Genomic DNA, 26497 nt, shown 5'->3' with positions numbered 1-26497 from the left:
AATTTGGTATTAGGGGAAATATAGGGAGGACGAGACGTAGTGACGAATTGGTAAGGGTGTAGATTTTTTTGTACATACGGGGGTAAGGGGCAAGGGTAGAACAGGTGACGGGTGGGGTGACGTACGATAGGGACGAGCTTTTATCCGCTCGGTCTCCAGGCGCACCTCACCTTGCATTGCCTTTATTGATGTGTACCCTTGTGACCTTACCCCTCGCTAACCTGCCCTCTCTGTCTTCCTTCCCCGACCCATGGATCGTGCTCTCTGGGCACTGAGGGGAGCGTGCGGGAGTCCGCCATTGTGTGCCCGAACCCCCGCAACCAGCTGCTTGCATCGATGCACCACTTATGGACCACATGTTTGTGGCTGAGCACCACTCATGGACCCCACGGGTTGGGGCATGGCCCCTCTGCTGGAACCGGCCAGGTTGGCCAGAGGAAGATCTTGCTTGCGGACCTCGGTAACGTGGCACCTATGCCACACAGATGAACCACCCATAGTCGGCCCCTGTGGGCCATAAATAAAAAGTGGATACGTTTTGTGCTTTTTATTATATCCACCAAATAGGCCGCAACCAAGAAGATAAGAATGACAACATCTGGAAGAACATTGGCCAGCAGAGGGAGCCGAAGAGGAAGACCAGCACCAGGGGTTTGTTTACTTTTGTTTGAACTGTGGTGACTGTGCACTGACTGGTGCGTTTTTTTTCGTGCTTTATGGTGCTCTTTATTGGTGCTGGTGCGTCAATGCAGCGCAGGCTGTCCCCCCCCCCCCCCCCCAAAAGAACAATCGCAGGTCCTGGGTTGCATTTTGTAAATACAATTAACGTCAATTGTAAATAATGCTCCCCACCATACATGTATAGTTTGAAAACCATTCCGCAATTCGGTTAGCTGTGGGCGTAAATCTGTTAGGTAGGGTGCAATGCAGCAGGGGGACATACCTATTTGTGTTTTAAAACTGTCACACTCAGGGTCAGGTTAAATGTAGAGGGAACTACACCTACATGTCACACTAAGTTAAAGTTTTATACGCCCGAGGACATGCCTAGAGGATGAGGGTGCAGTGTTGTGGATTTGATAATCTTGTTGTAATTGTTGTAAATATCACCCTCTGTAAGTGTAATGAATTCTTGTAAATATCTCCGTTTTGTGTGTAAAGGTCAAAGGTCGTCCTCTTAGTTAATCCATCGCATACACGCAGGCCACCATATACCCTTCTAAATAGTTATTTATTTATTATGTGTATTAGTTTAAGGTTGTGTTTCCCATTAGTTGACTCTACATTGCACCGAATTCAAATAAGATAGATTCCCTTTCAATTCCCCATTTGTCCGCAATTGCCAACTGCATTCGCCCTCCATTGAACACGCAGTCAGTTCGGAGAAGAAAGGCATGTCTCCGCCCTCGTCATCGGAGGGAGGAGTGAGCCAGCCCCGATCAACCAACCAAGGATGAGGGGTTTGGCTTGAGAGGGCGGAGAAAGAACGACCGGGGAGGTTCGCGAAGATTTGAGGGTGTGGCCTATATAACCCGTCACGCGACGCCCCCACCAGAGATGATTGAGGGAGAGAGATGCGCGCAAGAGTTCAGTGAGGGACTGCTTGGTGAAAGAGGTGAAGAATGAAGTCATTGAGGGAGCCAGAGAGTTGAAGGAGCCCGAATAGAGAGCTCTGGGAAAGGAGACGCTGTTCCAACCAGCCTTGCCACGACAAGCTCCGACGTGTTGCTGCGAGCATCCCGGCCGTGTGGACCCGAGTGCGGAGGGGCGGAGGCTGCTCACTCCCGGCCCGACCATTCTCCTACTCCAACTGAACCTTCCTCTCCTTCCAGCCATTCGTTCCTGCCTTCATTCCCTGTGTAAGTCTGATTGTCGTCTGTCTTCTGTGTTGTCCTGGGTTATAAGTAAGACTGTTTAGGTAAGTTAATATTGCTCTGTGTCCTTCTGGTCCTTCCATCCTTCTGTAAATTATTTTCGTATCTTTCCTTCTCCTTGGTTATTTTGGTCTTGTACATAATAGTTAGTAATAAATTATATTTGTTCTTCCTGCTTTTGCCTTCTTCTTCTTCACATCCGTTCGTCTTTGAGGTTTCCACATTGAACACCTGTGGCGCGATTTTGGCCAACGTTTCAGAATCGGGTCAGCTACTTGCTAATGGTTCGTGCCGCGGCTGCAAATCCGCTTGGCAATTAACATCTTGTCCGCGGTCGCGAACGGGGTTGCTCACCTGCCTCTCCGGAGGGAGCTTGGGCAACTTCAGGACTCACGTCGGTCAGTCATACACAAGGGGATTAATCCCCCCCCCCCTTCTTAAGGGGAAAAAGGCCGACGTAGAGATCCGTAACAATATATATTGTTGCGGATATGGGATTTGGCCTCCATCCATATCCGCTTGTAAATATTCCCCTATTTCCCCAATACTCCCCAACTATCCCCAATCCCCCATTCCCTAGTCCCATTGTCTGTAAACAACACTCTGTAGCCCCGACCTTCCCCTTTTTCCCCCATTAAATGTCGTGCCCAGGTTCACCGCATCTCACGTAGACAACTATAGGACATCTTACTAGTTATTCTTAGTCTATGTCAGTTAAGGACTCGTTTCCATTAATTCTGACTCTTCGTTGCACCAGAATGTGATTGTATGGCACCAGTAGTAAGTTTAGGACCTCCCAATACCTCCCCACAATCTCATCTCCGCATCCTCCCATCATCTCATGAAACAACAACACCAACAACAACAACAGCGGCGCGGGGAGTGCACGTCCTCACTCCGGCTTGGTTAGCCGCCATTGACCATGTGCTCCGACGGGGTTACCACACAGGGGCTGACTGTCAGCTCCTCGTTAAGGGCGGAGCCCGGTAACCCCCCCGCACCCAATAAGAAGCGGCGGACCGATTCCATCTGGGGCGGAGCTAACGAGCCGAGGGCGTGTCACTCCCCGCTGGATATACGCAGCCACTTACCGGAGGTGACGTCAGATGCGCCCCCAGCTTGGAGAGAGAAGTCGCCACCTCCAAGCGCTGGATACCTCCCGCCTCTTTGGACCGGACCGGGTCGATTCTGCCCCTGAGCCAAGGTGCACCTTGAGCCATCGACTGCCTGCCCTCCCCTGCCATCAATCCCTGTGTGAGTCAGTCTTGTCCCGTTTGTCTGTGGTCTGTCGGGCATTAGATAAGACCGTGTCAAAGTGCCCACCTTCCTGTGCTGTACCTCTTGTCCGTGTAATCTAAACATTCTGCAAACCCATATTATAACTTCCTCCGGAGGTCTTGAGAACTGTACCCCTGGTGTCGTGTCATTTAACCCAGCCGTTGTGTCCTTTCCTTCATTGATTTAGCATAGCGCGATTCGGCCAACGTTCGAGTGTAATCGGGTAACTTGTGCGAACACGGCGGCCATTCCGCTCGGCCCAGCATAACATCTCAATAAGTCGTGTCCGTAACAATTGGTTGTCAGGAGTTGGATTCGGACCTGGGACTAAATTTGTTAGGCCCAAATTTTGGAACACCAATTGTACTATTAGAGTAACAATTGGTGTCGGGAAGTGGGATCGGTCCCGGAGCGCGTTTCACGCGCTCGAAATTATAACGGCGAAATTTAATTGTGTTTTACAAAAAAAAATAAAAACCCGAATTTTGAAAGTCGCGCTATGGCAGACCAAGACGGCTGGGTTCCGGTAGAGGAGAGTGAGGCAGGGTCGATCCAGGACCAAAATGAGGGACATGAGGAGAGCGAAGCAGTGAGGGTAGCAGGGTCGCAAAATGGCGTCGTCGCGCACGAGGTTGCGGGCGCGCAAAATGGCGCCTCGCACATAGCTACGGCGGCCGCACCCGCTGCACAAGTGGGAGGGATGGCCCAAATGCAGGCCCTCATGGAGCAATTTATGATGCAAATGACGGCCCTTATGGAAAAGAATAGTGAGCAAATAGGGGTAATGGGGAACCGGATGGATGCTCAGGGTGAGCGATTGAAGGGCCAAATGGGGGTAATGAGGGACGAAGCGAGGGGTACCGGTGAGGGGTGAGACAATAATTTTAAGGGATTAGACAATAAATTTGGGAAATTAGACAATAGATTAGGGGAAATACAGGAGGGGTTAACGGGGGTAGAAAATAGAATGGCTGCCCAGGAGAATCAAATGGAAGGGATGCAAAAGGGGTTAGAGGGGTTAGAAAACAGGATGGAAGGCAAATTGAGGGACATGAGGGACCAAGCGGAAAGGGAAGTTAAACAAATGGGGCAGCAGATAGAGGGGGTCAGAATGGGGGTAGAAACTAAACTGGATGCTCACAGGGAGGAAATGGAGCAGATGAGGGTGGCATCTGGGCAGGAGATGCAGGTGATGGGAGAGGAGATCAGAAGAGGTGTGAGTGAGGAGGTCGGAGGAGTGCGCGAGGAGGTGAGGCACTGTAAGGAGCACATGGAGAAGGAGGTGAGAAAGGGGACTGTAAAATTGCAAGGGGGCATAGAGGACCTGACGCAGGAGGTGGAACAGCTGACGGAGGGACAAAAAGGACTAACGGAGCAGGTTCAAAGGATCACTGCGGTATTAGGAGGGTTAAAAGCGACACAAAACGACATAAAAAACGACTTGATAGCGACAAAGAGGCAATGTCAGATGGTACGTGAGGGACTGACAACGAGGTTGGACGAGGTGACAGAGGTAATGGAGACGAAGGACCGGCAGGTGAGGACGCACATGGAAACGGTCAAGGTAGCCTTAGAGGACGAACTTGAGGAGACGTACCGGGAAATAAAAGAGGTGAAGCAGAAATTAGAAGAAGTGGAAGAAGGGGTGAGCGAAATTAAGAAGCGACGGAGAGAGGATAAGAAAGAGATAAAAGAGGAGGTAAAAGAATTGGTCCAAAGTCTGTGTTTGGATCGTGTTGATGTGCTCATTAACCGGATGAGGGATTCGCAGGTGATGGAGGAGAAGCGAAGAGAAAGAGGACCCGGTGTAAGTGGTGACCAATATGGCCGTGCGTATGATGCGCCAGGTGATTTAATAAGCTTGGGGGTCGAGATAGACCCGGATGTTCGTGAGAGGCCAAGAGTGAGGTGTATGGCTGGTCCGGAGGGTATGGAACGAGAGGTGCGAGGTGTGGGTGAGCAAGGTTGTGGTGGTATGGAATGGGTAGCGGGTTGCGGAAGTGTGACCCATGCATCGACACCAACGGGGGTAGTTGTTAGAGGGACCGGGGAGGCACGAGAGCCCCTTGGGGGTAATGTACTGTGGGGGCCCGGCCGGTTCGGCCCCGCGCTGACCCCGCAAGGGGCGACGCACGGGGTCCGGCAGGCGGGCAACGACTCGCATACGAGGTGGTCCCACAAGGTCCCACTCGCGCCGTATGACGGTGGGTAAGGGTGGCATCCCTGCCACCCTTCCCATGGGGGGCAAAGGAGCTATAGATTATGGGGTGTATGGCAGTGAAAACTAGCCCGGGTGGGTTAGGATATTGATAGGGATCTAGCGAAGATGACAGTAGGTAACGTTAAGGTTTAGATAGTGACTGATACCTGTAGTGGGGTCGCAGGTAGTTTAGTGTGGTTGATAATGACGTGGGAGCGCAATAGTTTAAAGGGACGACTGGGAAGCGCAAGTTTCAGAGGGGAGTAGTTAGATGAGATGATGCTGTGTGAGAACTGGACAGGTGTGTGGAGCAGTGGATGAGTAGTGAGTGTTGTGGATCAGCGCGAATGCGCTTGGGGAGAGAAGGGTGCAGGTGGCACCAGGTGTGAGAGCACAGGTGTGCAAGTACAGGTGGTGTGGAGAGAGTTGGAGTAAGTGGTACGGAGTGGTGTGCATGGTGCGAAGGTGTGGGTGGGGGAAGAGTGGACCCCTTTCACGAGTACCCGGGATGGGTAGTGTAAGTGTTAGGTAGAGGGTATAGGTAAATTGTGGTTGGATATTGGCATTTGTGGTGCGGATGCAGAATGGTATTGTGGATGGGTGCATTAGTGTTGTGGAAATGGCTGGGCGTGTAGCCTGTTAGTGTGTGTAGTTGGTTGGGCACTCCACCACTGTGAGGATGTCGGCCAGGTGAGGCCGCAGGTGGGCTCTGGGAGCCGTTAGTGTCAGTGGGGCCCGAGGATCCGGAGGACGGACCCGGGTAGCCCAGTGCCAGAGAGGGCACCGAGTGGGGAGAGCGCCAGAGGGCCTTCCCCAGGTAGTTAGGTTAGGGTAAGGAGCAGGTAAGCTCGGAGGCAACTGCAGTGGTGGAGGTGTGCAGGTGGGTAGACCTGCTGGGAGAGCTACACGTCGCGGCCCAGAAATTGTGCGAGGGCACCGGGAGATGAATCGGGGGAGTGAGACCCCAAATTGAAAAGCACCACAGTTTGGTCAATGGGAATTGGTTTTTAGAACCCATAGTGTAAGAGGGCCAATGGTTTGGCAGGAGAAAGACCCCGGGTAATGTAAAGTTGTTAAAGTCATTTAGGAAATAGTTAAGATTGATGAACCTGTCGCACCATACGCAGCCACTTACCTGAGGTGATGATGATGACTCCACACCTGTGTTCCCTTGTTTTGTGTTGCAGGAAATGAGAATTGCTGTTGGATTTGTGAGACGCATCACGACGTGGATGAGACATTGGGGTGATTCCATCTCTCCCTCCTTAGGAGGGACTGATGATGAATTGGTGATGGCAAATTATGATGTTGAGTTGGAGATGGCAAATTTTGATGAGACTTGAAAATGGCAAATTTGATTGGTTAGGAGGGAGAGAAGACGAATTTGGTTTATGGGAGGAACGGGGAAGACAGTAGGGACGTTTGTTGATTTGTAAAGTAGATGTTTATGGGTAGTGTTGTGTTTTGTGGATACAGTAAGGGGTAAGGGAGGGGCCATGTAGGTTACCTGGTGGGGGGGGGGGGCGTACGGTAGGAACGTACCTGTCTCACCTGGTTCCCATGTGCCCCCAGTGTGCATCATCTTCTATTGCGTGCACTTTTGCGCCCTTACCACCTTACTCACTTGTCTTCTTCTTTTGTCTCCCACCTCCGAGGATCTGGCTTTGGGGCAGAGAGAGAGGAGAGAGAGGTGCTGGCTCCGCAGTTGTGGGCCTGCACTTTCGCTGCTTGCTGCCTGGATCGATACACCATATGGACCGCAATTTTGGTGGCCACCCACAATGGACCGCAGTTCTTTTGCGGCCAAGCACCACCCGTGGATGGACCTATGGGTCAACGTGGCACCTATGCCATACAGGTGAACCACTAATAGTTGGCCCCCTGACGGCCACAATACAGAAATGGACGCGGTTGGCGCCTTTCTTTATTTTTGAAAGAAGCCAGAAGGCCAAGTGCACTTCAAGAAGGCAAGACCAGCGGCAGAACATCGGCCGGCAGCGACACCACCGGTGACGTTGAACATTTTATTGGTGCACCGGATGGTGCTGACTGTGTTATGGGGTGGTGCTTTTGGTGCTTGGATGGGGTGCTCTGTACATTATTAAAGGCCGTAGGGCCACAGAGCACTCGTGGGTTGGTGTATCGATGCTGGCATGCGTGCTCTCTCTATGCATAACATCTGCATGTGTTCCTCCAAAAACAGGTCCTGGATCGTAGTGTAAATATCAGTGTAGTCTTGTGTAAATAATGCTCCCTACCGGCTGTATGTTTAGTTTGAGAATTCTTTCCGCGATTCGGTTATCCTGTGGGTGTGTTTCTGTGAGGAGAAGGGTGCAACGTCGCAGGGGGACATATTTACTCATTTGTGAACATCTGTAAAACTGTCGCACTCAGGGTAGAGTTAATAGTAGAGGGAACTACATCTGAGTGCCACACTAAAGTAGGTAAAAATTTATCGGGTCGGGACGCCCCGAGGTAGAGAAGGGTGCAATGTTGCGGATATGGGATTTGGCCTCCATCCATATCCGCTTGTAAATATTCCCCTATTTCCCCAATACTCCCCAACTTTCCCCAATCCCCCATTCCCTAGTCCCATTGTCTGTAAACAACACTCTGTAGCCCCGACCTTCCCCTTTTTCCCCCATTAAATGTCGTGCCCAGGTTCACCGCATCTCACGTAGACAACTATAGGACATCTTGCTAGTTATTCTTAGTCTATGTCAGTTAAGGACTCGTTTCCATTAATTCTGACTCTTCGTTGCACCAGAATGTGATTGTATGGCACCAGTAGTAAGTTTAGGACCTCCCAATACCTCCCCACAATCTCATCTCCGCATCCTCCCATCATCTCATGAAACAACAACACCAACAACAACAACAGCGGCGCGGGGAGTGCGCGTCCTCACTCCGGCTTGGTTAGCCGCCATTGACCATGTGCTCCGACGGGGTTACCACACAGGGGCTGACTGTCAGCTCCTCGTCAAGGGCGGAACCCGGTAACCCCCCCGCACCCAATAAGAAGCGGCGGACCGATTCCTTCTGGGGCGGAGCTAACGAGCCGAGGGCGTGTCACTCCCCGCTGGATATACGCAGCCACTTACCGGAGGTGACGTCAGATGCGCCCCCAGCTTGGAGAGAGAAGTCGCCACCTCCAAGCGCTGGATACCTCCCGCCTCTTTGGACCGGACCGGGTCGATTCTGCCCCTGAGCCAAGGTGCACCTTGAGCCATCGACTGTCTGCCCTCCCCTGCCATCAATCCCTGTGTGAGTCAGTCTTGTCCCGTTTGTCTGTGGTCTGTCGGGAATTAAGATAAGACCGTGTCTAAGTGCCCAACTTCCTGTGCTGTACCTCTTGTCCGTGTAATCTAAACATTATGCAAACCCATATTATAACCTCCTCCGGAGGTCTTGAGAACTGTACCCCTGGTGTCGTGTCATTTAACCCAGCCGTTGTGTCCTTTCCTTCATTGATTTAGCATAGCGCGATTCGGCCAACGTTCGAGTGTAATCGGGTAACTTGTGCGAACACGGCGGCCATTCCGCTCGGCCCAGCATAACATCTCAATAAGTCGTGTCCGTAACAATATATATATATATATATATATATATATATATATATATATATATATATATATATATATATATATATACTGAAACGCAAAAGAAACTTACCACCTTTGAAACCTTTAAATATCAACAATAACACTGCGTGTAGTAAATGTGTGAACTTATTTGTGGACAATAGTGTCCTCACTGTCAGACAAAACGGTCACGGATGGTCACTTGAACCTTCAATGGTCACTTCATAGCACAGCTGTTGAACAGCCGTTTTGACTGTCAGTGATTAGCCAAGGGGTACGGGATAATTTTAATGAGCTGCACGTGATGTCTTGACATTGGCTTTAAAAAGGCCAGTGCAAAATGGGCATTTTGAACGAAAAATTTGACCATTTTGACCAACTTCAAAAAGACCGAAAACGCAAAAGAAACTTACCACCTTTGAAACCTTTAAATATCAACAATAACACTGCGTGTAGTAAATGTGTGAACTTATTTGTGGACAATAGTGTCCTTACTGTCAGACAAAACGGTCACGGATGGTCACTTGAACCTTCAATGGTCACTTCATAGCACAGCTGTTGAACAGCCGTTTTGACTGTCAGTGATTAGCCAAGGGGTACGGGATGATTTTAATGAGCTGCACACGATGTCTTGATATTGGCTTTAAAAAGGCCAGTGCAAAATGGGCATTTCAATCAACATGCCACGATTGTCAAGGGATCAACGGCAGCGTGCCCTGGGCATGCTGCAAGGCGGACTGAGCTACCGTGAGGTGGCACGTCGCCTTGGCTGTTCACACCAGACGATATCGGCCCTGGTGGACAGAGACACCCTCCACAACTCTGCAGATGACAGACCTCGATCAGGGAGGCCAAGAGTCACCACTGCAAGGCAGGACAGGCAGATGGTCCGAAGTCACCTGCGGGATCGATTCCGTCCAGCATCCCGCACTGCGGCAGAAACTCCGGGGCGTGCAAACCCACGGATCTCCAATGATACTGCACGAAGACAACTGCATGACTATGGCCTGACTGCCAGAATACCATACAGAGGCCCCGTGATGACGGCTGCCCATCGCCGCAACCGACAGAGATGGTGCCAGCAGCATCAGCGGTGGACCTTGGCGCAGTGGAACGAGGTCGCTTTCAGCGATGAGTCAAGGTTCTGTGTGGACAGTCCTGATGGGCGTGAGCGTGTCTGGAGAAGAACTGGCGAGCGATATGCCGATTGTTGCGTGCGTCAAGCCAACAGGTGGGGTGGCCCAAGTGTGATGGTGTGGGCCGCCATATCAGGCCGGTACAGGACGCCACTGGTGGTTGTGGATGGGAATCTTAACGCCCAGCGGTATGTGGATAACATCCTGCGACATCATCTGCTGCCATTCCTGCTAGACCACCCAGAACTGAGAACCTTTCAGCATGACAACGCTCGTCCCCATGCTGCTCGCTTTACCACTGCATTTCTCCAAGGCGAGAACATCAACACCATGCAGTGGCCTGCGCTCTCCCCTGACCTGAATCCCATAGAGCACCAGTGGGATGAGCTTGGGAGACGCGTAGTTGGCAGGGCCAGGACATGGGCAGAGCTGCTTCAGACATTGAGGACTGAGTGGGACAGAATCCAGCAGCAATCCATCCTAAAACTGGTAGGCAGTATACGCCGATGATGCACTGCCTGTATCCAAAACAATGGTGGACACACACGCTATTGAAAGGGGACTGACATTGCACCCTGTGCTGTTCTGTACTGTAGAACAAACTGATGAGATGGTGTATCTTGGTCAAAAACTTGACGTGTCATCAATAAAATGCCAATGTTTCAATTAGCAATTGTTGGTTTGTTTTATTTTGAACTGTTACAATTTTATTACATTTCAAACAAGTGGTAAGTTTCTTTTGCGTTTTCGGTCTTTTTGAAGTTGGTCAAAATGGTCAAAATGGTCAAATTTTTCGGTCAAAATGCCCATTTTGCACTGGCCTTTTTAAAGCCAATATCAAGACATCACGTGCAGCTCATTAAAATCATCCCATACCCCTTGGCTAATCACTGACAGTCAAAACGGCTGTTCAACAGCTGTGCTATGAAGTGACCATTGAAGGTTCAAGTGACCATCCGTGACCATTTTGTCTGACAGTGAGGACACTATTGTCCAAAAATAAGTTCACACATTTACTACACGCAGTGTTATTGTTGATATTTAAAGGTTTCAAAGGTGGTTAGTTTCTTTTGCGTTTTCGGTCTTTTTGAAGTTGGTCAAAATGGTCAAATGTTTCGGTCAAAATGCCCATTTTGCACTGGCCTTTTTAAAGCCAATATCAAAGACATCACGTGCAGCTCATTAAAATCATCCCGTACCCCTTGGCTAATCACTGACAGTCAAAACGGCTGTTCAACAGCTGTGCTATGAAGTGACCATTGAAGGTTCAAGTGACCATCCGTGACCGTTTTGTCTGACAGTGAGGACACTATTGTCCAAAAATAAGTTCACACATTTACTACACGCAGTGTTATTGTTGATATTTAAAGGTTTCAAAGGTGGTAAGTTTCTTTTGCGTTTCAGTATATATATATATATATAATTATATATACAGTCACAAGAAAAAGTAAGTTCACCCCATGTAAAGTTTTGACTTTTTCAACATATTTCAACATTCAGCTATTTGATCTTCATTTCAACAACATTGATAGATAAAGGTGATATAATATAACAAATATCATGAAACATTTACATTTTGTAGTCCATTGTATAATTTAAATAAACATAAATGCAAATTTCGTATGTGGAAAAAGTAAGTACACCCTTGGCTCTAATAGGTGGTATTTCCCCCTTTGGCAGAAACAACCTCAAGTAGGCGTTTCTTATAACTGTCTACAGTCTCTGACATCGACTGGGAGAAATTTTTGCCCACTCCTCCACGCAGAATTATTTCAGCTGTGCGATGTTTGAGGGGTTTCTTGCATGCACAGCTCGTTTCAAATCCCCCCACAACATCTCGATGGGATTTAGATCCGGGCTTTGACTTGGCCATTCCAGAACCCTCCCTTTCTTTCTTTTCAGCCATTCCTTGGTGGATTTACTGGTATGTTTAGGGTCATTGTCATGTTGCTAGATCCACCTTCGGTTGAGCTTCAACTCTCCGACAGATCACCTCACATTATCCTCAAGCGCCCTCTGGTACAATGAAGAATTCATAGTGGATTATATGATGGTGAGCTGCCCAGGCCCTGATGCAGCAAAGCTGCCCCAAACCATAATATTTCCACCACCATGCTTTACAGTTGGTATCAGGTTCTTGTGGTCAAATGCTGTCTTTGGTTTTCGTCAAACATGTCTTCTGGTACTGTGGCCAAATAGCTCTACCTTTGACTCATCTGTCCAGAGCACATTGTTCCAGAAGTGCTGGTCTTTGCCTAGGTGTTCATTGGCAAACTTTAATCTTGCCCTGATGTTCTTTCTCGACAGCAAAGGTTTCCTCCTGGCACACCTCCCATGTATATCAAATTTGTGCAGCCTCTTTCTAATGGTAGACTCGTGCACTTTGACATCAACAGTGGCAAGAGCTACCTGTAGGTCCCGTGATGACATTCTGGGATTCTTAGAGACTTCTTTCAGCATCTTGCGGTCTGCTCTCGGGCTGAACTTGCTGGGGTGGCCTGGCCTGAACAAGTTGGTAGTTGTTTGGAATCTTCTCCACTTCCTTGTCAAATCCTTGTCAAAGTGGACATCTCTCTGGCCATTCTCAGAGAGCCTCCTCAGCGTCGACGAGTCTGGCATTTCACTCAGGCCGACTGGGACGGTCTTCAAGCAGCCATCAATCATCTGGATTGGTCTCCCATCTCCACTGCCTCTGACATCAATTCTTCCTGGGAATTCTTCCAAAGCAAACTGCTCTCTCTCATGCACAGATTTATCCCATCTCGTCTTCAGTTGTCTTACCCTTCCTCCCGTCCATGGTACACTGAATCTTGTGGTGAGGCAGTTGCCCTGAAACAACTTGCCTTTGCCTCTTGGAAGGCTAATCCAACTGAAGGCAATCTCATTTCCTTCCACCAAGCTCAGAACAAGTGTGTGTCTACCCTCAGGAGTGCCAGGAAGCACTATCTCTCCACACTCAAGAATGAACTCTCAAACCTGTCTCCTTCCTCCAAATCCTGGTGGTGTCTAGTCAAATCTGTTTCTGGTGTTTGTTCCCCCTCCATCCCCTACCTTACCTCAAATGGCTACACAGTTGACATCGCACGTGACAAAGCCGAATGCCTCAACTCTGTTTGCCTCAAAATCTTTAGTCCCAAACCCATCTCTCTCTGTTCCCACCTTTCCCAGTCGAACCCAACTGCTCCTGGACTCTGTGTCCTTCTCTCCTGACAAGGTGGAGGAGTTTTTATCTAACCTCGACTCTGATTCTGCAACTGGACCAGACGGCATCAGCCCACGGGTCCTAAAATCCTGCTCTGCCGCTCCATCTCACCCTCTCTCTGTTCTTTTCACCCTCTCTTTTGCTCAAGGTCATCTGCCAGCATCCTGGAAATCAGCAAACATTACCGCTTTACACAAAAAAGGTGCAAAAACAGATCCTTGCAACGACAGACCAATCAGCCTGCTCCCAATTATCAGCAAAGTCATGGAATCCATCATTGCTTCAGATATGAAATCTTTCCTCTTCTCCAATGGCTTGATCTCTGATCATCAATTTGGTTTCAGACCAGGTCACTCTACTCTGGACATGCTGCTTCTGCTGTCTCAACAATGGATGGAGGTCCTCAATGCCAAACAGGAAATCAGAGCTGTCTCCCTTGACATATCACGTGCCTTCGGTACAGTCTGGCACCCAACTCTGCTCACCAAACTCTCATCCTATAGTATCCATGGAAATCTCCATGCATTGCTTGCGGACTTCCTCTCTGGGCGTAGTCAACGTGTGGCCCTGAATGGATTTCTCTCATCTCCCCTTCCTGTTCAGGCTGGAGTTCCCCAAGGCAGTGTTCTGGGCCCTGAGCTTTTTCTGGTCTTTATCAATGATCTCTCCGACTTTCTGGAAAATCCTCTCTATCTCTTTGCTGATGACTCCACTCTCTGCCGCTCCATTCCTTTTCCCTCAGAATGGCAGTCTGCAGCCTCCTCACTCTCTGAAGACCTGGACAAAATCACAGACTGGTCAAACAAGTGGAACATGTCTTTCAATCCTGACAAATCTCACACTCTTACTATGTCTCTCCGAAAAGATCGACTGGACAACCCTCCCATCTACTTTCTCAACAATCCTCTCCAAGAAGTTCTGTCGCTCAAGGTTTTGGGTCTCACTATCTGCCATGATCTTTCTTGGGAAAACCACATTTCCAAGCTGGCCTCCAAAGCCAGTCGCCGACTGGGCATCCCCCGTCATGCGAAGTCCTTCCTAGGCACACCTGAGCTCCTCACCACATACAAGGCTTTCATCCACAGCTCAATGGAATACTGTTTTCCCCTATGGGCCGGTGCTCCTGCCTCATACCTAGCTCGGATTCACGCTGTTGAAACCAAAGCTTTCAGAATCATTGGAATCTGCCGCGATGAAGCTATCTCTGAGGGCCTTTCACTCCCTCACCGCAGGTAGGTAGGTGGTCTTTCTGTCTTCTACCGACTCCTCTCCGGCCTTGCTCCCCCAGCTCTCTCTGTGCTCTGTCCCCCAAATATTCCTACAGGTCGCACAAGATCTGCCAGCAACCCTCTGATGGTTAAACTGCCGAAATATCGGCTCTCTGCTCACCTTCACTCTTTCATTCCTCTTTTCTTCCGCCTTTGGAACAAACTCCTACAACACTCGCTTCAATCCCACTCCTCCCTCCAGGTCTTTAAAACAGCTGTTCACCACCATCTCTTATCTTCCCCCATCCAAAACCTTGATCTTTTCTACCCCCGCTAATTCACCCCAGATCCACCTTGTTTGAAATTCCAATTTCTTTCCTGGAAGTCCTGGCAGTGTCCATATGTTTTATACCTCTCCCACCCCCCTACCCATGCCTCCCCCCCCAAAGCCCTCTCCCTCCCACAGATCTCTCGATGTCTCCATGTCTCTCGGTCCCTGCTCTCAAATGTTGTGTTTGTGTCCTTCCCCCTCTCTCCCCATCTTGTCTACCGCTCCCGATGTTATATGTTCTATGTGTCGGTTTGTCTTTCTGTGTGATTAATGTTCGCTCTTTCACGAGCCTCGATCTTGTATACAAAAAAAAACAAAAAAAAAAACTTGTAGATGATCTTGTGGACAGTCGAGTGATTGATTTCAAATTGTTTGGAGATCTTTTTAAATCCCTTCCCAGACTCGTAGGCATCTATAACCTACTTTCTGAAGGCCTCAGAGAGCTCTTTTGATCTAGGCATGGTGACGCCGCACACTTCAACATCAAAGACCAAACCAAACTAAATGTCTGAGGTTTAAAAAGACAGGTTCCTTCAAGATCCTCTCTAACGATGTTCTAATCATATGCACCTGAGCTGGTGCACCTGATTCTAATTTTAGGTATTTGAAGTAGTGATAAATGTAAGGGTGTACTTAATTTTTCTACATGTGAAATTTGCATTTATGTTTATTTAAGTTATACAATGGACTACAAAATGTAAATGTTTCATGATATTTGTTATACTAGGGCATGCCCGTACTATATATATATCTAAAATTATTTCCCCCCACTCTATTTACATGAAATGGTTTGGTCCATTCGCAAAGCCAAAGCGAACCGCTTGCGAGTACGGTGACAATCCCCCCCCTCTATTTACATGAAATGGTTTGGTCCAAAGCGAACGGCTTGCGAGTACGGTGACAATCCCCCCCCCCCCTCTATTTACATGAAATGGTTTGGTCCAAAGCGAACGGCTTGCGGAGTTTGGTAAAGAAATCGCCGTAGCGTGCACAAACGCGCAGGAAAGCGAAAGAATTGCAAATTAGTTTTAATTAGTTTTAAAACATAGTTTAACGCCAACATAGCGGCAACATAGTTTGCCAACGTGAAATAAATGAATACGCTCTCAAATGTGCCGTCCGAGGCAGAGTCTGTTCGCCACGTTCGGCACACGTGATAACTCGCTGCTCTCTGATTGGTTGAATCGTTTTTTGGACATAGCTCGGTAACTACTTCTCCGATTAATATGAAACCTTGAAAAGGCACATCCTCGGGTCCCCAGCAATATACCTGGCAAGTTTCAAGTATATCGGACCCGTGGTTGTCGAGAAACAGCGGTCACAGACAAACAAACACACAGACACACAGACACACACACATACACACACACACACACACACACAGAGATTACTGGAATTATAGATAGATTATATCACCTTTATCTGTCAATATTGTTGAAATGAAGATCAATGAGCTGTATGTTGCAATATGTTGAAAAAGTCAAAACTTTACATGGGGTGTACTTACTTTTTCCACATGCGAAATTTGCATTTATGTTTATTTAAATTATACAATGGACTACAAAATGTAAATGTTTCATGATATTTGTTATATTATATCACCTTTATCTATCAATATTGTTGAAATGAAGATCAAAGAGCTGTATGTTGAAATATGTTGAAAAAGTCAAAACTTTACATGGGGTGTACTTACTTTTTCCACATGCGAAATTTGCATTTATGTTTATTTAAATTATACAATGGACTACAAAATGTAAATGTTTCATGATATTTGTTATATTATATCACCTTTATCTGTCAATATTGTTGAAATGAAGATCAATGAGCTGTATGTTGAAATATGTTGAAAAAGTCAAAACTTTACATGGGGTGTACTTACTTTTTCACATGACTGTATATATACGTATATATCTAAATATATATATCTAAAGGGAAATTGGCTCATCTGCCCCAACAACATCGGTGGCAATGCATGCAAGATAAGTTAATGGTGAACGTAGTTTGGTATGAATTGCAAATAAAATTGTGTCCCTTCACTTTTGGTCGGATGATCATCAATGTTGAGTTGAGGATTCAAATGTTTCTAAAAACCCTCTAACTATTGTATAAATCGTTCTTTCTTTGGATGGAGGTTAATGAAGCAGTGCTGTGGAGAGTTCCCCAACCCCCTCACCTTTCCATTACAAGCACAGGTGTCTGAGTGATGATTTTTGCCATGATGAATTTTGTATGAATACCTAATTTAAAGAAATTCCTTTTTCATTGATGTTAAAATTTTCAATTAGGTAAGTAATAATTGTTTGTTCTTCCCATTTCCAGCGACAAGATGTTTCCTGCATTCGGCTTTGGAGCCAAAATTCCACCTGATTACACGGTGAGATGTCATTGTACTCGCCTCACCCATTCAGTGCCACTGTGCCGATGAAGAAGTGACGTAGAACCATCGTTGTATGGGGCTGGCATGATGGCTGTGCTCCTCAAGCATGACGTTGAATCAATGAGTGCATAGTCCTTCCGAGGGGATATTAAGCTGGCTGTCCTGTCTGCTAGCATTACCTGGTCTGCATTTGAGTTCCCTTGGTGTCTTTTCAAATCAGCATTCCCTTGTGCCAATTTCCTGATGAATGCGCAAAGCACACCTTTATGATGATGCAACGAGCAGACATTCGTAATTTAACCTCAGTGATGTATGCATTTGCAAAAAAAAGAAACACTGTATTTGTGGTACAGTACAGCATTCCTTCGAAGCCGTGGAACATCTCACTGTGAGTGCACGTTCATAAAGCATTAATCTTAAAAATGAAAATAAATAAATCTTAGCTCAACATTGCCAATTATTCACACGAGAAAGTCCATTATTCAGGAATATATTGTTTTGGAAAACACTTTAGTATGATGTTATCCCCATGACATCGAAAAAAGCTGTCATCTGTGTCCCTGTCTTTGCAGTTACATCTTCATTTGCCTGATTCGAAGCCCAGTGTAGAGGATTTGCCAAAATTGATTTTTCGGGTTTCATTCAGCGAAATAAATCTCATTAGTGACAGACACCAATTCAACAACATCAGTATGTTCCTTGTGAACAGTCGGTATTACCAAGTCGTTGAGACGTCTGATTTTGTACGTGCCAGACTTATTCGATGACACCGTAGCCAGATTATTATACAACAGGCAGTCGAAAAGGATCTTTCCTCGACAGCATTGTCTGCTGGATTGACGAGACTGCGCCTTAGTGGGGATTAGGACATCCAATAAAAGGCATTCATTTGAAAGTTTTGAGATAGTGGAGTAAATGTCACCAAAGCAGGTGAATGTTTCATGAGACATCATTGCTCTGAATAAGAGAAGATGTGCTTCAAGTCCATGGGTAGAGTTCATCCACATGAATAGATGGCATTGCAAAGAGATCAAGTGAAGAGATGGCTCTGCAATCATTTCGAGGGAATGGCGCATATAGAATCCGCAATATTACTTTATCCAAAAAATGGGGACAGGGGCTAAAGCCAAGTTGAGCATTGAGGTGTCATCAATTTTTTATGCAAAGAAGGTGCAGGTAACATATATATATATATATATATATATATATATATATATATATATATATATATATATATATACAGTGCATTCAGAAAGTATTCAGACCCCTTCACTTTTTTCACATTTTGTTATGTTTCAGCCTGATGCTGAAATCGTTTAAATTCATTTTTTCCCTCATCAATCTACACTCAATACCCCATAAGGACAAAGAGAAAACAGGATTTTAGAAAGTTTTGCAAATTTATTAAAAAGAAAAAACTGAAATATCACATTGATATAAGTATTCATACCCTTTGCTATGACACTAGAAATTTAGCTCAGGTGCCTCCCATTTCTCTTGATCATCTTTGAGATGTTTCTACACCTTGATTGGAGTCCACCTGTGGTAAATTCAATTGATTGGACATGATTTGGAAAGGCACACACCTGTCTATATAAGGTCTCACAGCTGACAATGCATATCGGAGCAAAAACCAAGCCATGAGGTCGAACGAACTACCTGCAGAGCTCAGAGACAGGATTGTGTCGAGGCACAGATCTGGGGAAGCCTACAAATAAAAATCTCTGCTGCATTGAAGGTTCCCAAGAGCACAGTGGCCTCCATAATTCTTAAATGGAAGAAGTTTGGAACAACCAGGACTCTTCCTAGAGCTGGCCGCCCGGCCAAACTGAGCAATCGGGGGAGAAGGGCCTTGGTAAGAGAGGTGTCCAAGAACCCGATGGTCACTCTGGCTGAGCTCCAGAGATCCTGTGTGGAGATGGGAGAAACTTCCAGAAGGACAACCATCCCTGCAACACTCCACCGATCTGGGCTTTATGGCAGAGTGGCCAGACGGAAGCCAAACAGTTCAATCTTGGTTTCATCAGACCACAGAATCTTGTTTCTCACAGTCTGAGAATCCTTTAGGTGCTTTTTTGCAAACTCCAAGCGGGCTTTCATGTGTCTCTCACTGAGGAAAGGCTTCCGTTTATGTCGAATCGAATTATGATGTCATAATTATGTCACCAATGACGTCATCGTTAACAACACCTAATCCCCATATGGGGTTATTTACAATGAGCCACGTTTCAATTTTTTCCATATAGCGGTTTTGGAGATATAGATCTGCAACGTTTTTTTTTCCAAGATGGCGCCTGTAACACATGCCCTATGACATCATGATTATCATTAAAATATTCGAAAGGAGGAGGCGCTCCTATGGTGAAAATTTCGTGTCCATCAGACCAACAGTTGCTGAAAGAAAATTGATAATGATCAGATTGATAAGTGTTGTATTTGTCGAATTATGACGTCATAATGAAGGCACAGATGACATCCATTAACATATCTTATTCCCCAAGGCGAGTCGGTGACAAAGAGCCAGTTCTCAATTTTTTCCATGGAGTGGTTTCAGAGATATAGAGGTGCGAAGTTTTTCAAAGATAGTGCCTGTACCACGTGACCTATGACGTCTTAATAATCATTGAAATATTCTACAGGAGGAGACCCTCCTATGGTGAAAATTTCGTGTTAATCGGACGAAGAATTGCAGGGATAAAAATTCATACTGATCGAATCAAGCGTTGTACTTGTCGAATTATGACGTCATAATTAAAGTAGCGATGACATCATCATTAACATATCTATTCCCCAAGCGGAGTACTTGACAATGAGCCATGTTTCAGTTTTTTTCCATGGAGCGGTTTCGGAGATATAGAGGTGCAACCTTTTTTCGATTTTCCCAAGATGGCGCCTGTACCACATGACATATGACGTCATAATTATCATTTAAAAAATTCCACAGGAGGAACCGCTCATATTCTGAATATTTCGTGCCAATCAGACTAACAGTTGCAGAGGAATTTTTTTTTTCATACTGCTCAGATCAAGTGTTGTACTTGTCGAATTATGATGTCATTTTTAAGCCACCGATGACATCATCATCAACATATCTTATTACCCATGGTGAGTACTTGGCAATGAGCCATGTTTCCATTTTTTCCATTGAGCGGTTTGGGAGATATAGAGGTGTAACGTTTTTCCAAGATGGCGCCTGTAACACATGCCCTATGACATCATGATTATCATTAAAATATTCTACAGGAGGAGGCTCTCCTATGGTGAAAATTTCATGTCAATCGGACCAACGGTTGCCGAGAAAATGAATTTTTAAAATGCTGACATGGCACACACTTTACTTTACTGAAATGCGGACACATACGAATGTAAATGAATGCTTAACCGCAGTTTTCGCTTTGCGAGCGCAGGGTAATTACCGAGAATAGTATTTGGCTTTTGATTTTGGGCCAGTACCATAAGTCCAAAAGCAAATTCAAACTTCTTGCCATTGGGTTCAATGTACATGGGTTAGTTCACTATTCTGCCTTAATTGGCCCAATTTTCTCGTCTTTAATTGCTTTGCTTTATCCTACTCAAGACAATGCTATTTGATCCTTCACATGAAGTGGATTTTGTGCACAATAAGCCATATACAAAAAAGTGAATATAATCAAGGTGTGATCACAGGACACTATGGAGACAGCCTTTGTTACTCAACTAGTGACCTGATCCCTGTTGAGTATGTATCATGATTAGTTAGATAACAATCACGAATTTAGTGAAAAGGGACCATATATTATTCGTAACCTGAGCTAATTTGCTGATGGAGAAATATGAACAATACGATGAATATTTTTATGTTTCTTACAGGTGTCTCATGATTTCCCCATCAACTTCATCAACGATAATGTTGAGTGTGAAGGTGAGTTTCCCAACCATCTCTGTCGTTTCAATTTTAGACCCAATCATTCTTGCTCACACTCATTTGTCCCGTTCCATCAATCTATTGCTGTAGTTTATGGAAAAGTGCATATAACGCCTTGGTATATATTTCGATATAATTGAATTGGACCTAACCTTGGACGGAAGTTCATTAGTCAACCTAAAGTTGGCATTTCAAAAGTAGTTGCAGGAAACTGAACATTGATCCTTTCTGTATTAGTCGTCAATCAGTTATTGAGTTCATGAACTGCTGCGATTGTAGAAGGCAACACACTTCCTGCGAAGAAGATCTTAAGACTATAAAGGTCGTCCTTGCAAAAAAAACTCAATGATTTGTCATGAAATCTGATAGAAATTGGATGAGATTCTCATCGCATTTCATGAGACTTTTTTGTAAGATATAATTAATCAAGTAAACCTACAACATATGATCCACTTTTTAAAAGAAATGTAACAACTAATCCACTGATCTTTTTAGGTCACCCAAAGCTCACCATTTTTGCTTAGATACTAATACTTTCTGGTCGTGCAGACTCTTTTAGTATGGATGGATGGAAACTCTATGTATTACACTTATTATGTGTCAAAATTTCAACTGCCTTGAAAGGGCAACTTCCTGTTTTGCTATTCACATGGGTAACAGGTAATTCTCGAGATACCTGTTTTTGTGATGGATATCGCATGTGATTGAATAGAGTATGGCTAACTCTGTACACACAGGGATCCAAGGAGTGGTTGAGGCTTATCAAAACTGCCTGCCTCAAATTCAGCTGTATGGGCCGACCAACATTGCACCTATCATCAGCAAATTGGCAAAGTGGGCAGCTGAGGAGGAGCAGACAGAGCTCGCTTCAGTGAGTTCACTCTTTTTCAACATCAATTTGTACCAGGTTATATTTGTTAGCTCAACAACTTCGTTGAATGTGTATTTTTAAATGTGTTGTTGCCACAATCGAAGTTAATATCTAAAAATGTTTGATCGTAAAAGTTTTACTGTGAAATTTCAAATAAATATGCTATTTAAAGGAGAGCAAATGCTTTGTCTGCCTTTCCTGGCAACAATGTGTGCAATTGTATCCATGACTGTGGGGTTAGCATGATACATGCACATGTGTCCACAAATTACCTTTCTACTTTTAAACTGTAATAAATAAATAAAAATTAAAAGGGATATAATAATGCGGGTTTTTTTTTGTTTGTTTTTTTGTATACTGAATCGAGGCTCGTGAAAGAGCTGACAACCACGAGGGAAAGACAGTACAGGGGGACCGCGAGGGAAAGACAGTACAGGGGGACCGCGAGGGAAAGACAGCACAGAGGGACCGCGAGGGAAAGACAGCACAGGGGGGGACCACGAGGGAAAGACAGCACAGGGGGACCGCGAGGGAAAGACAGTACAGGGGGACCATGAGGGAAAGACAGCACAGGGGGACCGCGAGGGAAAGACAGCACAGGGGGACTGCGAGGGAAAGACAGTACAGGGGGACCACGAGGGAAAGACAGCACAGAGGGACCGCGAGGGAAAGACAGCACAGGGGGACCACGAGGGAAAGACAGCACAGGGGGACTACGAGGGAAAGACAGTACAGGGGGACCACGAGGGAAAGACAGCACAGGGGGACCACGAGGGAAAGACAGCACAGGGGGACTGCGAGGGAAAGACAGCACAGGGGGACTGTGTTGTGAAAGGGCGTTTGTTGCATGTGAAAGGGCGTTTGTCAAAGTTTGTCTGGATTTGTCAAGATCATCGTCATCAGAATCCATATTGGACTTTTGGGGACTGTGCTAGAACGACTCACGGACGTGTTCAACATCCTCACCAATAATTGTGCTTAGCCGGTCTGCCCATTCCACTGTAGGATGCATTAACGTTTTGGACCAGCTGCCTTATATTTGTCATGTGGAGGCTTTGTTGTACCTTTGCAGCTGATTTGGTCTCTAAAAACCAGGCAACACAATGTGCTTTTTTGTGGGGACCCCATTTGCAGTGAATGTAACATCATGTGTCACATGAGATACCTGAAAACGAAAAAGAGATAACAAAACTTTTCGAAACGCTTTTTCAGATGCAGCAAACAACCTCTTTTTATCCCTTTTCAACAATTTTTTATTACAGTTTGAATTTGGAATGATAATTTGTGGACACCCTTTATAATTGTATCTTCCCAAAGGCAATACTTCCTGAGATCTTGCCGAGACCTCATGAAATGGTTTAAGTTGTGCACTTATCAAGTGTGTTGTGGGCAGTACCATGGGGTAAGTACCAGCGCATGCGATAATCTATCTATAATTCCAGTAATCTCTGTATGTGTGTTTGTTTGTTTGTTTGTTTGTTTGTCTGTGACCGCTGTTTCTCGACAACCACGGGTCCGATATACTTTAAACTTGCCAGGTATATTGCTGGGGACCCGAGGATGTGCCTTTTCAAGGTTTCATATTAATCGGACAATTACTTACCGAGCTATGTCCAAAAAACGATTCAACCAATCAGAGAGCAGCGAGCTATCGCGTGTGCCGAACGTGGCGAACACACTCTGCCTCGGACGGCACATTTGAGAGCGTATTCATTTATTTCACGTTGGAAAACTATGTTGCCGTTAAACTATGTTTTAAAACTAATTAAAACTACTATCTATAATTCCACGGGTCCGATAAAAAACACCGTACTCGCAAGCCGTTCGCTTTGGACCAAACCATTTCATGTAAATAGAGGGGGGGGGATTGTCACCACTCGCAAGCCGTTCGCTTTGGACCAAACCATTTCATGTAAATAGAGGGGGGGGGGGGGATATAATTTTAGATATATATATAGTACGGGCATGCCCTAGTATTTAAAAGCATTATTACAGCACGACTTGCTTTTTCATTGTGGTATAACTTTGTTAGTCTAATGCGATCGTGCAGAGGTGTAGTGCTTTTGTGCTATCTAGTCTAGGTTTGATTCACGACCCAATTATAACTTTCAGATTGGTGAATCACTTGCCGGATGTTGCATCATTGAGTGTTCCGTCACTTGGATGGACGTTAAGATGAGTGTCCCACCTGAAAACATTAGTTTGTGTCTGGGCATTGGTCCCATAGTGTCTTTTGCAAAGATTAGGTGAGTTATCACCGGCATCCTGAACAAGTGACAAATTCCTGCCACCTTCCGTCAAATATCAGGCCGGCTAGAGGGTTAGCTCTCTCATCTAGGCTCTTTTATGGTCAGAATAATAACTGCCACCCTAGTGCTTGGTACGCAGATGTGTTAATGAATGTGTCATCATTCCGAAGACATGTCAAACCTGCTGTCCCATTTGTTAGCATTTGCTTAAGGACATTAAATATCCCACAGTATTTTAAAAAGGAATAGGTCATTGTGTTTCCAAACTCTGACGAAATTTTTATATTTCTAATGTGGTTAAGAGCTGTTTCAGCGACATGCAATGGAACAATGACTTCTACAAGGTTATTTCTCAGCTATGGAATTGCTCATGACACATTGTGAGTGCCTTTGGAGTCACTCAGAGGGGATAGATAAACAGAACATGGTTGGAGGCCCTAAATCTCAATCAAGAGGTTAGGACACTCCCCTTAGACATGTTTCAGGTATTAAGCGCACACTTTGGCATCTTGATTTGCTTGCCAAGCTCTCTGCCTGTGGCACACAAGGCCACCTTCATTCTTGGATTTCTGACTTAATCTACTCATACAGTCAACATGTTGGTTGCTATCAATGGAACCCCTTCTTCCCCTCTCACAGTTGAGGCTGGAGTTCCCTAAGGCATTGTGTTGGGCCCATCTTGTTCCTCATCTACATAAATGACCTCTCCAACATTCTGGAAAATCCTCTCTTCCTTTTTGCAGATGACGCCACATTGTGTTGTGCAGTACCACCATCCCACTGCAGCTGCGTCACTTTCTGCCTACCTGGAATTGATGACATGCTGGTGTGATGAATGGAACATGTCCTTCAAGCCTGGAAAATCTCACTCTCTCACCCTGTCACTCCAGAAGGATCATTAAACTAACCCACTGGTCTATTTCCATGGTCAGCCATTAGAAGAGATTCAGTCTCTTGAACTTATCGGCCTCATCATCAGACAAGGTCTCTACTGGGACAACCACATAGCAAATCTGGCCTCCAAAGCCAGCCACTGATCTGGTCTGCAACAATCTAAGTCTTTCCTTGGGAAATCAGAGCTACTTACAGTCTACAAGGCCTTTCTGCCATAGCTCAATTAAGTACTGCTCTCCCCTATTGGCTGGTGCTCCAGCTTCACATTATGTCTCTCCTGGATTCTGTGAAATCTGAAGGTGTCAATATTATTGTAATCTCCCATGATGAGGCCGAGGTGCAAGGTTTATATCTTTGACATTGCAGGCAGGATCGTGGTCTGCTATCCTGCTATCCCAGTCATCTGACCCTCCCCAGCAACTCCAGGATGTGTGTTCTTCTAGTAACCCCCACCTGGTTATACTTCCAAAATTCAAGGTGACTGTACACTTCAACTCCTTTGGTCCTCTTATCCTGATGATGGCACCACATTCCAGACGCCATTCTTTCCCACTCTTCCCTCTAGGGCTTCAAGCAGGCACCACCATCTGTTGTCATCACACATCCAGACTCATGATCTTCATGACTCCCATGATCTATTCCTAACCCAACACGCTTACTTGGTGGTTTCAGTGGTTCCTTCACTTCTTTCGCTTTTCTTTCCTGTTCATTCATTCTCCTGCTGATTGTGCCGAGCGATTGCCCTGCTTTCCAACTGTCAGTTCAACCTTGTTCTTCCATGAGCCTCACTCTTGTATAAAAAAAAAATAGTCGCATCCTGCTGCACCAAAAATTTGATGTAACGTAGAGTAGTTATAGTGGCCAATGGTATCCCAGACATTTAGTACTTTACATTTAGTACATTTAGTACGTATGTACATTTAGTACATAACAATTGGCATTATAATTTTTAAAAAGCCATTCAGCAATGAAAATAAAATGAATTATATAAATCTGCCCCGTCGATCAAATACGCAAAGCTTCCAAACCATCAAAGGAATATTCTTTGTCTGAACACACAGCCAACATTCAAATCACATCAGCTTGGCTTTGAGATTTTCCCAGTTGGTGAAGTTCACCATTGACATGTTTGCATTGAATGTCATTCACCCCCTTGTTATGTTGTATTACTTCACCCCTTGTTTTGCATCAGTCACCTGTACTGGTGCCATTTGGATTAAGGTCGTGGTAAATTTTCAATTCCATTTGCAGACATGTGCCATGCCCTATGCAGAGCATTGGTGCTGCCAAGGCAGTTACGAGGCTACAATCCTGGACAGGTTGCCACTCTGGCTCAGGAAGTTAGGGCATGAATTTGGAATTTGTTCATGGTGCTGGTGATAGCTCGTCTAC

At 45.8% G+C, this 26497-nt stretch overlaps 1 protein-coding gene across 1 annotated transcript in view; it reads left to right on the top strand.

Moving 5' to 3' along the window:
- LOC137435747 (copine-4-like) overlaps nucleotides 1-26497 on the top strand; it is a 354102-nt gene that overhangs the window by 263992 nt on the left and 63613 nt on the right. Inside the window, exons 13-15 of the mRNA XM_078785105.1 lie at nucleotides 17130-17184; nucleotides 21037-21088; nucleotides 21829-21962. Coding sequence (XP_078641231.1) covers nucleotides 17130-17184; nucleotides 21037-21088; nucleotides 21829-21962 — 241 coding nt within the window. The remainder of the gene's footprint in view (nucleotides 1-17129; nucleotides 17185-21036; nucleotides 21089-21828; nucleotides 21963-26497) is intronic.

This window comes from Myxine glutinosa, chromosome 9, assembly GCF_964187855.1.
Source record: "Myxine glutinosa chromosome 9, kmMyxGlut1.1, whole genome shotgun sequence".
Taxonomy (NCBI): domain Eukaryota; kingdom Metazoa; phylum Chordata; class Myxini; order Myxiniformes; family Myxinidae; genus Myxine; species Myxine glutinosa.
The sequence above is the reverse complement of the archived record's forward strand: the minus strand, read 5'-3'. Positions and strand labels throughout refer to the sequence as shown.